This window comes from Parus major, chromosome 19 (genome assembly GCF_001522545.3).
Source record: "Parus major isolate Abel chromosome 19, Parus_major1.1, whole genome shotgun sequence".
Taxonomy (NCBI): domain Eukaryota; kingdom Metazoa; phylum Chordata; class Aves; order Passeriformes; family Paridae; genus Parus; species Parus major.
This window is the reverse complement of record NC_031787.1, coordinates 9,079,205-9,091,186: the sequence shown is the minus strand read 5'-3', so window position 1 is coordinate 9,091,186 and position 11,982 is coordinate 9,079,205. Positions and strand designations below refer to the sequence as shown.

The 11,982-nt window shown below is 46.9% G+C and overlaps 1 protein-coding gene across 1 annotated transcript in view; it reads right to left on the bottom strand.

Moving 5' to 3' along the window:
* WSB1 (WD repeat and SOCS box containing 1) overlaps positions 1–5,649 on the bottom strand; it is a 14,319-nt gene extending 8,670 nt beyond the window's left edge. The window contains exons 1-2 of the mRNA XM_033519012.1: positions 5,602–5,649; positions 5,297–5,363 (exon numbers count right to left, since the gene is read on the bottom strand). Coding sequence (XP_033374903.1) covers positions 5,297–5,363; positions 5,602–5,649 — 115 coding nt within the window. The remainder of the gene's footprint in view (positions 1–5,296; positions 5,364–5,601) is intronic.
* Between the last annotated feature and the right edge of the window lie 6,333 nt (positions 5,650–11,982).

The following is an 11,982-nucleotide window of genomic DNA, read 5'->3' as shown; positions in this document are numbered from 1 at the left end:
CGTGTCCGGCCCTGCCCTGTCCGGCCCCGCCCGGCTCTACCCGCTCTGTCCGGCCCTGCCCGGCCTTCTGGGGCTGCCCGGCTCTGGTCCCCCTGCCCGGCTTCCCGGGGCCCTGCCTTGCCCTGCCCGGCTCTGCCCGCCCGCAGCCGTTCGCGGCCCTGCCCCCGTTCCGCTGCCCGTGCCCGGCCCGGTTCGCAGCCTGACCCTCGTACTCCCGCCGTGGACTGCCCTGGTTCAGGGGCTGGAGGAGTCTCCTACTCTTCAGTGTTACTTTCTATACGTGTTAGTTCAGCATTTAAATCAAGCGGCATCTGGTTGATGATAAAATTTTGAATTTTTTGTTAATTTAGTTGTTCACAAAGAACTTGGAGAAAGAGACCCTGAGAGCACCTCATTCTCCCTGATTTTGTATCAACACCTCTATACTTCCCTCTTTCCTTCCATTACCTCTCTTCTCCTTTTGCATATCTAAATTCTGCACCTCTTCTAGATGAAGTGAATCTTCCTTGCTCTGTCTATGGACTTCAGAGAAGCACCCAGAAGGATAATTAACTGCAGATAATAACTCCGATTTCATTCCAAAGCAGTGGCCTCACTGGCAGATACATTGCAATAGCCATGGGATCAGCTATTCAGCCGTAGCAAGAGCCAGGAATTACCCCAGTGTGAGTGAGGCCAGCAAAGCATTTTTTAAGTTATGAGAGGATACAATGTCAAAGAAAAGAGCCAGGAGAAGTTTGGAATGTTTCTGGTGATGTGAGCACTAGCATGGATTAGTGCTGATTTGTATAAACTCCCCTAGCACATCGTGGCTCTTATTTGAAACAGCACAATCCTGTTCCTGCTCTTTCCGTCCCCCACTGCCAGCAGAAGGAAGAGCCCTGAGCAGCACCCTGCAGCTAATCCCTGGACAACTTGGAGCAAGGCACACTTGTAGCCAGTGAATATTGTGAAACGCTGCTTGGAATTGCTCATAGGTTGTGAATGTTTGAGCCAGGCCAACCCAGAGCTGAGCTGACTCACGTAAGGATTCTCTGGAGGGTCTGAGCCTCACTCGGAGCCAGCACACCCTGCTGACCCTGGGGGCTCTTACAGCCTGCAAGCTGCAGCTTTGGGTTACTCAGCTTCGCAGGGGTGTTACCACGCTGCTGCCTTTCTCACTTTTTATTTTCTCCAGTCCACATTTTGTGCATTATGGACACAAAGGCAAAAAGGGATATGTAAAACCCCAGGGGTTTGCAAGCTTGTTAGAAATTGTTTGGTTTCACAGGCTGTCCTGAGGACATTGGTAGCACCTTCTCTTTTCAGGCGGGGCTGGAAGGGCCGCTGTCCTTGCGTCTGAAGCCAGAGTGGGAGAGGTGAAAAGCTGTGTTCTGTCTGCAAGCTGCCAACTCATCCCCTCTGCTCAATAGAATGTATCTGTCCGAATTCAGTGTAAACTTGAGGAGATAAAGAAGCCACGTTTTCCTTCCTCGGGACTCTTGCTGTGATTGTTTCCTTGCAAGTGGTGCAGGCAGGGTGATTTTTCAGATGATTTTTCAGTTCTTCCTGGGTGAGGTGTAGCTGTGGGATCCAGGGTGTCACATACTGGCAGGGCCTGCAGCAGGTGACTCGGGCTGATTTATAGGTTTTCCATTATCTTCCTTTAGGGATGCAGCTGCCAAGCCTGCACAGGGCTGCTCAGCTGGGAAGCTCACAAACTTGGTGCCATCTTTCTTTGTCAAGTCTTTGCTCACTGCAATAAGCTTTCACTAGTGAAAGAGCTTTTGTCCTTTTTGCCTGTCCTGGTAATACCTTCAGGGATCTAGGCTATGGAGCTTTCCCTCAGGCTGCTGGAGCACCAGGATCTGCTGATTTCACATTCCTGTATTCTAACACGGTGAATTAGTTTCTACCCATTTCTTTTGCTTTGTCTTCTCTTCTTAAGGCCCACAAGTTCTGTTCCTCCTCCTCACAGCTGTCATTTTATAAAGCACTCCTGGCAAATTAGGAACAGTTAGGGCCAGTCATACTTAAGTCCAAGGTAGCTCATCTGCACAATAGTGCTTGCCATTAAAAAATTATGCTATTTTTAGTCTACACTGTTAATAATTCACAAGCTCCTGTTTGTTTTGAGAACCTCCTGGGAACGGAGAAAGTTCAGCCTCAGTTTGTGGAGGTAGAAGAGAAGGTGAAAGGAAAAAGCAGAATGGAATGGAATGGAAGAAGGAGAGGGCAAAGAAGGTTGAGGAGGAAAAGGGCTTGCACTGAAGTGAATGGTGAGCAGCAGAGGAATGAGACAGGAAAGTGCTGCCAGGTGTTGGACTTCAATGATCCTTGTGGGTTCCTTCCAATTCAGGACATTCTATGATCCTAGGGAGGTCCAAGTGACAGCTGCCCCCAAGCTGAAGGGTTAAAAAACTCAACATACAAGTAAAGCAACAGCCCAGCCCTGCAAGGAGCTGTTAGAGTGCAAGAGACCTTGCATATGAGGCTTTGCCATCTCTTGGTCTGTATGTACATTTTCAAAACTCTCAGCAGTCTTTGCCCTGAGTGTCTCCTGCCCCCCTTGCAGCAGTTGTTCTGTCATGAGGTGCTGCTGGGCCTGGCACCATTTCAGCTGTGGCCTCATTTCACGTAGATGTTGTTGTGTGCCTGGTGACTGCAAGCAATATTGGCACCGCTGTGGCCCTGGAGGGTTTGCAGTCTAAACAGACAAGGCAAACAGCAGTTGGGAGGAGGAACAGGGGGATGAGGCCACTTTCTCAGGGTCATCATGGAGCAGCCAGGAGCATAACTGTGTGATTTTCCCACAGGCACCAGATAAGGCTGCCTCCCTTCCTGGAACTCTGGGTTGTCATTTCTCTCTCCCGTTTTGTCTGTTGCTCTGTGACTTATTTACCATTGCTTGCTTGAAGAATTTTAGGTGATTCTAGAGTGATGTACATCTGGTACTTAAGGGGTTAATTTTTAAAGGTCTGCTAAAAGAGTGTGCAGTGGAAAAGCTGCACAGATGGAATATCAGACTATGGGAATTTTTTCTCTGTGTTCTTTTGGTCTCGTTGGGATTTTATAATTTTTGGAGCACGTCTTTGGGTATAATAAATAGAGCAGATGGCTCGGTGTATGTGGGGAATTCAGAGCTTCCACGACGAGTAGCTGCACTGAAATAATGGAGACAGAAGTTTGGAGTTATTCTTTTTAGATTCAAACCATCCCTTCTCTGTAAGCCAGCCAGGGGTGCCTTGTAAGGGAGCAGCTTTCAGAAATATCTGTGCTAAATTTACCCTCTGAGGTACAAGAGGTCCTATCCCAGACGGCTGAAGTGACACTGAGAGCTTTGAGCTGTCCGAAAGAAGGGCAGGGGAGGAGGAAGCTCTGCAAGTGCTGCATTAATGAGTGCTCAATTCTCCTGGTGCCATCAAGCATTGACCAAAATGAGCTGGGATTGGGAAACTGGTATAAGACCAGAGGAATTCAAAGCAGTCACATTACAAGTCAGAAAAAGGGCTGTGTCCTGGCCAGCTCTGAGTGTACAGATCACAAGACAGCAGAGAATATTCTGAATTGTTCCAAACCCAAATGCTTTCGTGTTAATATGAAATATTTACCTTATTTTTTTTTTTAAATGTCTGACCCAAGGCAGAACTTTACAGTGGTTGCTGCTAACCTGGGGTGCAAGCAGCAGTAATAAACTGCTGAACATGATCATGATGGAAAGAATATTTTTTGGGGCTTTTTTGTTTGTTTGGGGTTTTTTTTTTTGTTTTTTTTAATGTTTTGGCATTGGACTATCAGGATTGCACAAACAGGGAAAATCAATGGCATGAAGGGTGTCAGTGTAAGTGTCACATGAAGGGTGTCAGTGTAAATGTTAATAAATAATCTATAAATTCAATTTATAGAAAAACAGGCTGCATTTGATAGGAAAAAGAAAGGGGATAGACTCCCTACATTCTGTAGAGCAGATCAATAAAATAATCAGGACAGAAGAAGTCAGTGTGTTGGGGAATTGCAGGGCTGTGTGCGGCAGCTTCTGCCTGGAAACAGCCGAGGCTGCATTCCTGCTGCGGGGAGTTGGGAAAGAGCAGCTTGCTTCTAGATAAAGAGTGTTTGCTCACAGATCAAACAGCTTGAGGTGGGCCTGAGCTGGTGTTGAACTGAGCTTGAAAATATTTGGGTGGCTTGTGTCCAGCCTTGGGCTATGGAGGAGGTGCAGAACCTGAGAGAAATGAGCATTCTTTGAAAGTGGAGGTTGGACAAGCAATTTCTCCCAGTCCCCATTTCTGGGTTGTTAAAATTCTGTAAATAGACATAGGAGTGAGGAGGGAACACAAACCCTTCCCTTCTGTGGTATCCTGAGGAAGAGTGGCTGTGCTTGCCCAGAGTGTGCAGGGTAAGGCTGGTGTGAGCCCTTCGTGGTGACACAGGGAAGGGAGCTTGTGGCAGAACTGGCCGTGCTGGATCTTCCTGGGATGGCCCCTCCAGGCATGCCTGACCCCAGCTCTCTGTTCCCCTGTGAGCAGGTGTGAGTGCTGGCCTGCTCACAGCCCTCTGCGGCTGGGCAAACACTCTGGGAAGAGACACTCATTCTGCAAATGGAGCTGTAATCATGTGCATGTGCCTCATGTGAGCACAGCCCCTTCCACAGGGTGAAGGAATAAGCCACAGCAGCACAGACCCCACTGCTTGGCTGTCCCACACCACAGGCTTTGTTTCTTTCTGTCTATTCCTAAACAGCCCTGGGTACAGAAGCACCAGCTCTGTGCCTGTGTAATTCACCTGCATCACTTATCTCTCTGCTGCACATCTGGCTCTGATCAGCCAGCCAGGGTCACTCCAATGAGCCTGAGAGCTCTTAAGGGAAGGCCCTGCCCTCTGCATTAACGTAATTGCAGGTTATTTGTGAGATTCCTTCCACAGCTTACTTCCTGAAGGTCTGGCACAGAAATCCGGTTTTGTAATTTGAGCCCTAACGAGTGGCTGGATGTAATTATGGGCTCCATTTCCCAGCAGCCTCTGTAGCATGGAAAGTAAAAGCTCAGTGTTGCCACTAGCACTGACAATACAGCAGTTGGTAGCTAATAACTCCCTTGTGCAAGAAGTGTGTGGGCAGTGTGTACACAGGTAGGACCCAGGTTCTCTGGGGTCTGCTCTGGTCTGTTTATAAATGTTTCCCAAAAGAGGCTGACAAGATTTCTGGTTATACACTCATTATAGCTTTCCTGAAGGCACAGATTGCACACAAAATGTGTAACAAATAAGATTAATAGGTTCCCCACTAAAGCAAAGTAGGATTTGGGGAAGCATAATTTACCTTTCTGGCAGATGTCATAAATGGGAGATGAGCTAGACATGCTCAGACCTATGGACACAGGGATCAGCTGCAGAGCAAAAGGTGTCAAGGCAGCTGAACACTGGGAATGCTCTGGTCACTGGGAAAAGGCTGTGGAGAACTAAAGACATGGGACAGAGACCACATTCCTGCCAGACCTGACATGTAAGGCAATCTCCAACTGTGTCCAGGGCTGCATCCCTCTGGAGACAGGTCAGCTGTGTCCGAGGCTCTGGGCCAGGGGCAGCATCCAGGGAGGGCCCTGCTCAGGGGAGGCTGCTGCTCACCTGCTCTGTCTTCTCAGGCTGCAGGGATGGGGCTGCTTTCTCATCCATGCCTGTGCACCACTAATTCCAAGGGTCTGGGATGCAGTGGGAGCCCTGAAGAGTCCCTGCAGTGCAAACAGTATGGCTGTAGTAAAGGCTGAGTTACACAACTTGGGTGCAAGGTGATAAAGCCACCACGTGGAGATCAGGCAAACTTACTCACACTCAATGTGTAGCTTCTAATCTTTAAACTGCAGTTGGAACCCCTTCCATGCTCCTGGGTCAAAGCCTTCCAGCTCCCACATGGCTCAATGCAGGCCCTTTTTTGGGCTGCAATTGAAGGCTGTTTGGCCATGACTCTGTCAAAAAAATGGTGAAATTTTCTTTTTTTAATTAAAGTTGAGATCCATATATGGAAGTAAAAGATAAATTGGCCAGTCTAATACAAGAAAATATTTTAAGTGCAATTCCATTACACAGCTTAGCTGGAGAAAGCTCATGTGCTACACAGCTGTAACCTTTTCCTTTCCTTCCTTACTGAGCCTGCAAGCATTGCCCTCTCGCCTTCTTTCTGTTGGAGCTGGCTTTTCCTGTCATACTGCATACTCTGAAAGAGCTTGGCATTTTTCCCTGCCCTCTGCAGCTCTGGAATGCTTTATTGCTGTTTCTTAATGCCTGTTATGACTGCAAGTAAGGCAGAAGTGGTGCCTTTCTTTCGCTGCTGCTTTTAAGTCACATGATGATATTTGGGAAATCCGTGGACCTGCAGCACTGCAATGCAATGACCTGCACACCCACAATGAAAAACGAGTCCAAAAATGCAAAGAAGGTTAATGAGTCCTTAAAGGGTCAGGTTTGGGTTTAGGGCAAGGAGAGTTACTGATGGCCAGCAGTGTGATTCTGCAACATTGTCATTGCCCATGTGGCCAGAGAATTAAAAAAGTAAATACAAAGACTGCATCTGTGTGTGGATAGTGCTGGGAGCTCACCAGGAAAGTGCAAATGTAACCATGGTGTTCACAAGAGGGGCATGGCTCCGGGGTAAGCTTTATCCCCAGTTTCCAGCTCCATTTAACAACAGCTCAAACACACCATGACTGAGGCCTCTGTGATGCTCAGCATTATTTGGAAGCCCAGCAAAGCAGCACATGTTTTATCCAAAGGATGTTGCTACGTACCATCCATCCAAACTGCTGGATATCTACTGCAAGTAAGCTTTCTTAAGGTTTTATTTTAGAAAAGCTTGTGTGGGCTTAAGCAGCAGTTGCAATTAAATAGGGCAGCATCAGCTAATGGCATGAGTCATGGGGAGGAAACAGCAGCAGTTGGGGAAAACTCTTCAGTAACAAAGAGTCTTTATATTCATATATTCATACAGGCTGACACGAGGCTTACATAGAGGTTGTTTAAGAAGCAGAAAACTCACTTCTGGTCTTGACATTCTCCCAATTCTTAGACTTACATTTCCATCAGACAATTCCTTTCCCTTGTCAGTCCCTCCCCTAACCTGAGTACTTAAGAAGGCAGAGCAGAAAGGAGAGGCAGTCTCTGATGGCCAGGCTGCTCCGGTGGCTTTTCTCCCCAGTGCACTGCACCTGTGTTTAAGTTAAAATAAAGTCCAGGTGTCCCATGTGTGAATCCTGCAGGCCTTTGCTAACCAGAGTCCAGCTGTGACAGTAAATCCCATTTCTGCCCCCAGCCCTTTGGTCAGTGCTGAACTGGCAGGAGTGCTGTGGTGCCAGCAGGGCTCTGACCCTGGCTGCTGCAGCAAGGGCCACGCTTGATGGACGTGCTGACGGTACTGAACCCAAATCCTGGCTCCCAGACAATGTGACTGTGGTCTAAAACCAGCTGATCTAACTGAGAAATAATGGCCCTAAACTGAATGGGACTTGCACAGGTTTTTACACAGTGTGAGGGGGAAAAGTGTCAGGCCCAGTCCCACGTTGTGCAAATTGAGACCAGTTTTAATTCCATGGCCCCCTGAGTGATGGGCATTCCCTGGGCCTCCTTGGGTGGGTCTGCTTGGGTGTGAGCAGCCTTTGGGAGCTGGGCTCCCTTGAGCATGAGGCACTGGAAGGCTTTCTGGAGACAAGCACTCAAACATGTTTAATGTGATTTTATGGAGAATTCTGCATTGCTTCCAGTGGAACCACTGCAGGATGCAGAGGAGATCGGAACTAGGAACAAGCTGAAGGCTTCTCTTGCTGATGCTGTGGTGTGATAAACAAGAAAGGAAACAAAATGTCAGGGAGAGGAAGTGATAACCTCAAATTATCCTTTGGGGCAATGTTCTAATCTAGGGTGAACTGATTAGTCATCCAGAACAATTAAAATACTGCTTTATAATATTTAAGTAATTTAACCTCTCCAATGACTATCATATGTGGGGATGGCATTACTCACTGGGGAAGGGAAAAGTAGATACACGAAATGATCTCATTCTGCTGAAGTCTGTAGAACACAAGCACATACACTGGGAGTGATTGTGATCAAACAACTTCAACTGGGACTCGACAAAGAGCTTGTTTATAGCTGCAAGGCAAACGGGCAGACACTGACAGGGCTGTGTCCCTTTCCCCAGCATCAGCCTCTATTTCAGAAAATATACTGTTCCATTAAGTGCAATTAGAATATCAGAGCTCTTGTGAGGCCTTGATAATAGACTATTTCTTTTATCAGATCAAGTGCCAGGGATTAAACTCCTGGTGTTTTGCATCCAAATGAGATTTCTACTGGGCCAGAAATACTTGCTTTTAGAATTGATTGTGTGAAACATCGTGCTACAATTTGAATGATCCTTTGATGACTGGACTTTCTGGGATAGAAGTTCCAATGTGAGTATTTTGTACAGAATTTCTAATTCTTCTGGAGCATAATCCATAAATGGTAATCCATGATTACCATTTATCCAGTGGGATCATTTGCTGGTTCTGTTCTTGTTTAACAGATGCTGTTGCAGTCAGGGAGGAACTGAGAAGCAGAGAACACAAAGGAAAACCCGGGGTTTACGCTTAAGACAAGGTTTCTTCATGTTTTGCAGTATGTCCCAGGTGCGGGGTAAGTGAGTGGAAGACATCACGGGAGGAGCAGGAACGCAGGGCTGGCGGATGGAAGGAAAGCCGGGCTGTTCTCTGCAGCCAGCCCGAGCCCGAGGGCGTTCAGCGGCCTCTAATGCCCTCTGATGGACAAAAGCATCGCAGCCGCGGCTCTGCCAGGGAGGCTCCTGCTTAAACCTGCCTTTGAGGGACTTGGAGCTGAGAAGGTGAAGTCACCTCTTACTAAAGCTTGGCAGATCCTTTTCTTCCTCCTTTACTGAGGTTTGTTTGTTTGGCTTAAGAACAGGAGGGAAATATTTTTGACCCTGATGGCAGACTTGGCACAGTTCCCCCACAGTGACACCACGTCCATCAGGAATTGGGATCAGACCTGTGCCTTACAGAGCAATGCTTCCAGAAGGGATGGGAGTTTTCTGGACCAAAGCTGACAAATAGAAATCGAAAAGTATCACTCAGCATGTTTGAGCCACTGCTGGAGTGTTTGACAAATGCTGGTGAAAATGAGAAACTGGGATAGGAGGAATGGAGAGAAAAAAAAATCAAAGGATGAAGCAGAGGCTTCAGGGAGTCAGAAGATAAAAAAGGTTAATAAATAAATAATTTGAATTGAAAACACAAGATAGAGGAAAGCAGAAAAAGATGTGAGAGGGCTAAAAAAAAAAAAAGAAAATTAAAAAAAATCCATATTCTGTGGCAAAAAGTCAAGAGAAGTGTCACCTCCAAGAGGCAGTTCAGGTGTAATGCCAGAAAGGCCCAGATCTCCTGGGTACAGTGTAGGTGATGTTCAGAAATTAAATGAATCTGAAAGTGTAAAATGCACCAGAAAGGAAGGAAATGCTGCCTTTGAAGGGGATTTTATTGGAGGTGGGGTTGTTAACTGATGGTATCTGTGACACAGGATCAGCACCTTCTCTCCCAAGCAAGGACAAAGTGTGAGCTGAGAATTCCCTGAGGTTTTCCTGCAGACCTGGCCAGGTCATTTCCTGTGTATGCCTCAATCTTCTCCTCTGCGTCCTCATCCTCCAACTCAGGCAAAAAGCAGAAGTGCCAGAATATCTCCAAGGAAATGATTCATGGGGCATTTTTGGCTGGATTGAAAACATCTGCAGCTGGAAACTTCATGAGGGGGACTCTTCCCACATAGATAAATTTCCAACTCACACTTTATGGGTTGGCTATTCAGGCTGTAAACCTCTGCACAGAGGGAATAGAGACATGGCAGGGACTTCCCTGTGCCGTGTGACTCCTACCACTAGTGCCACTTTGACAGCCACAATGGGAAATTTTTAGTGAGGAAAAGTCATTGGCATTCACACCAAAACCTGACAACACTCTGTGGATGCCTCAGGCTGCAATTCCTTATTTTAGTTTACACAGAAGCTTAAGGAAGTGCATAAAAAAGCTCTTGCTAAAGTGTCCTTAAAAATCCAGAAGCAGGAGGTTGTGAAGAGCTGCTGAAGAAATGGTGGCACAACTCAGAGTTATCAGGAGCTAGGGAACTTGGAATGGTTTATTCTCCAGCAATACCCAGCTGTTACAGACAGTCCTGTCTCTGCTTGGGGAGGGCAGAATCAGCTGGAGCTTCATGGACCCACAGGCAGGGTCTGGCAAAAAATGAATAGTAGGGATATTATGGGGGTTCTGGGGACAGCAGGGGCAGAATGGGTCTCCAGTCTAAGTACTGGCTGAACTTTTTCAAGTAGTTGGAGGGAAAATGAGAATTTCCGACCTCATCATTCAACCCCTGTGTCTAAAATCTGGGAATACGACAGCAAATCATGTTTGCTTTTAGGGAACAGATTTGCTTTGGGAAAAACACTGCCAGAAGCAGGAAGAAGCACTGTTTGTTTTGTTTAGTACATTTTGAAGGGAAGAAATAGCCTATCCTTTTCTATCTCAGTCAGGAGTTCCCAGGATGCTTCTCTCTGATCTAATCATATCACCCTGATTTCTTTCTGGCATTTTGGGACATGTTTTTCAGAACCATATCAGTCAGCTGAAGCCCTTTCCTGCCCCTACATGAATTATTATTGTTTAGATTTTGGCAGAACATAGAGATCCCTGTGAAGATTGTGGCTGGTTTGCCTTCAGTGGAGATTGCTCCTGCCTGACTGCAGTGGGACACTGAGGGGTCAAATACATAAACATTTGGAAAAGGAGCCATGACAAGAAGGACCCAGTGGGGTCAGTTCTGCCTCCAGCAGGGAGACCAAGCCCTCAGGTTTAATTGGGAATTAATAAACCATCCTGGGTAAGGATGATTTCTGTCATGGTAAAGAACACAAAACACCAAAGGTTCTGCTCCACTGAACCCTTGGGTGTTTTGTGTTCATGTCTGCGGTTTGGTGTTGGTGTTTTGTGTTCTCTGCCTTTGCACTCCCTGTGACAAAGCCTTATTCATCAATCAATTAACTGTTTTATTTCTTTAATAAAATATCTCCAATTGATTTTCATCTTTTTATAAAACATCTGCTCTTCAAAAACTTGCTGTCACCCAAGTTCCTGGATTTGATGCCAGAATGCAATGGAACTATTTGTTGTGTAAATCCAAATTACAGGATTTTTATTGCTCATTATTTACAAGGCAAGTTGACTCAGGATAAATTTGATATTGCTGTTGCTGGTAATAATTCCTGTGTGCTGTGATAACTGCAAGAGTCTCTGAGTCACATGGAGGCCCTGACTGAGTGGGGGGACAGAAATTCCATTTGATTCTCCAGTTCTGCCAATTTTAAACCCACTGTTCCAGAGCCCTCACCTCAAGCTGCGTCTTTATTTATATCATCAGAATTTCAATGCGGCTCTGGTATGAAAGAACATTATTTTTGTGCTTCTGTCTACCCAGAAGGAAAACAAATTAACATTCCAAAGAAGGAAAGTGGAAGTGGATGTTTATTTGTGTGTATCCTACTTTTCTGAGTCACCGAGTAAACAGTTGGCTAGGGCTGGTGTGACCAGGCTGGGGATGAAGGTGCCACACTCGGATCTGTAGTTACTGTCACAGTTCTGTAGTGAAAACTGGGAACGCAACAGAGTAAGTTAATCTATAGAAATAACCGGGTTTGTTTAAAAGGTACAATACAGCTGTGAATTCCAGCCTGAGACAGCAAACCTGTGGGTGATCAGTCAAGCGCAGCGGCTGGAGGTGGCCACCGCAGAGGGAATAAAGCATCAGCCAAGGCTCCTGTGTGCAAGGGGAGCGGAGACGGTCCCGTGAGGGGCTGCGGACCCCAGCGCGGCTGGGGCAGGTGGGGCGTGCGGGCCGGGGGAGGCAGATGGCCGTTAGCAGCCGTGGCTAGCGGCGCTAGGAGGGCCCGGGCACGGCGTGTGTGCCCGCCCAGCC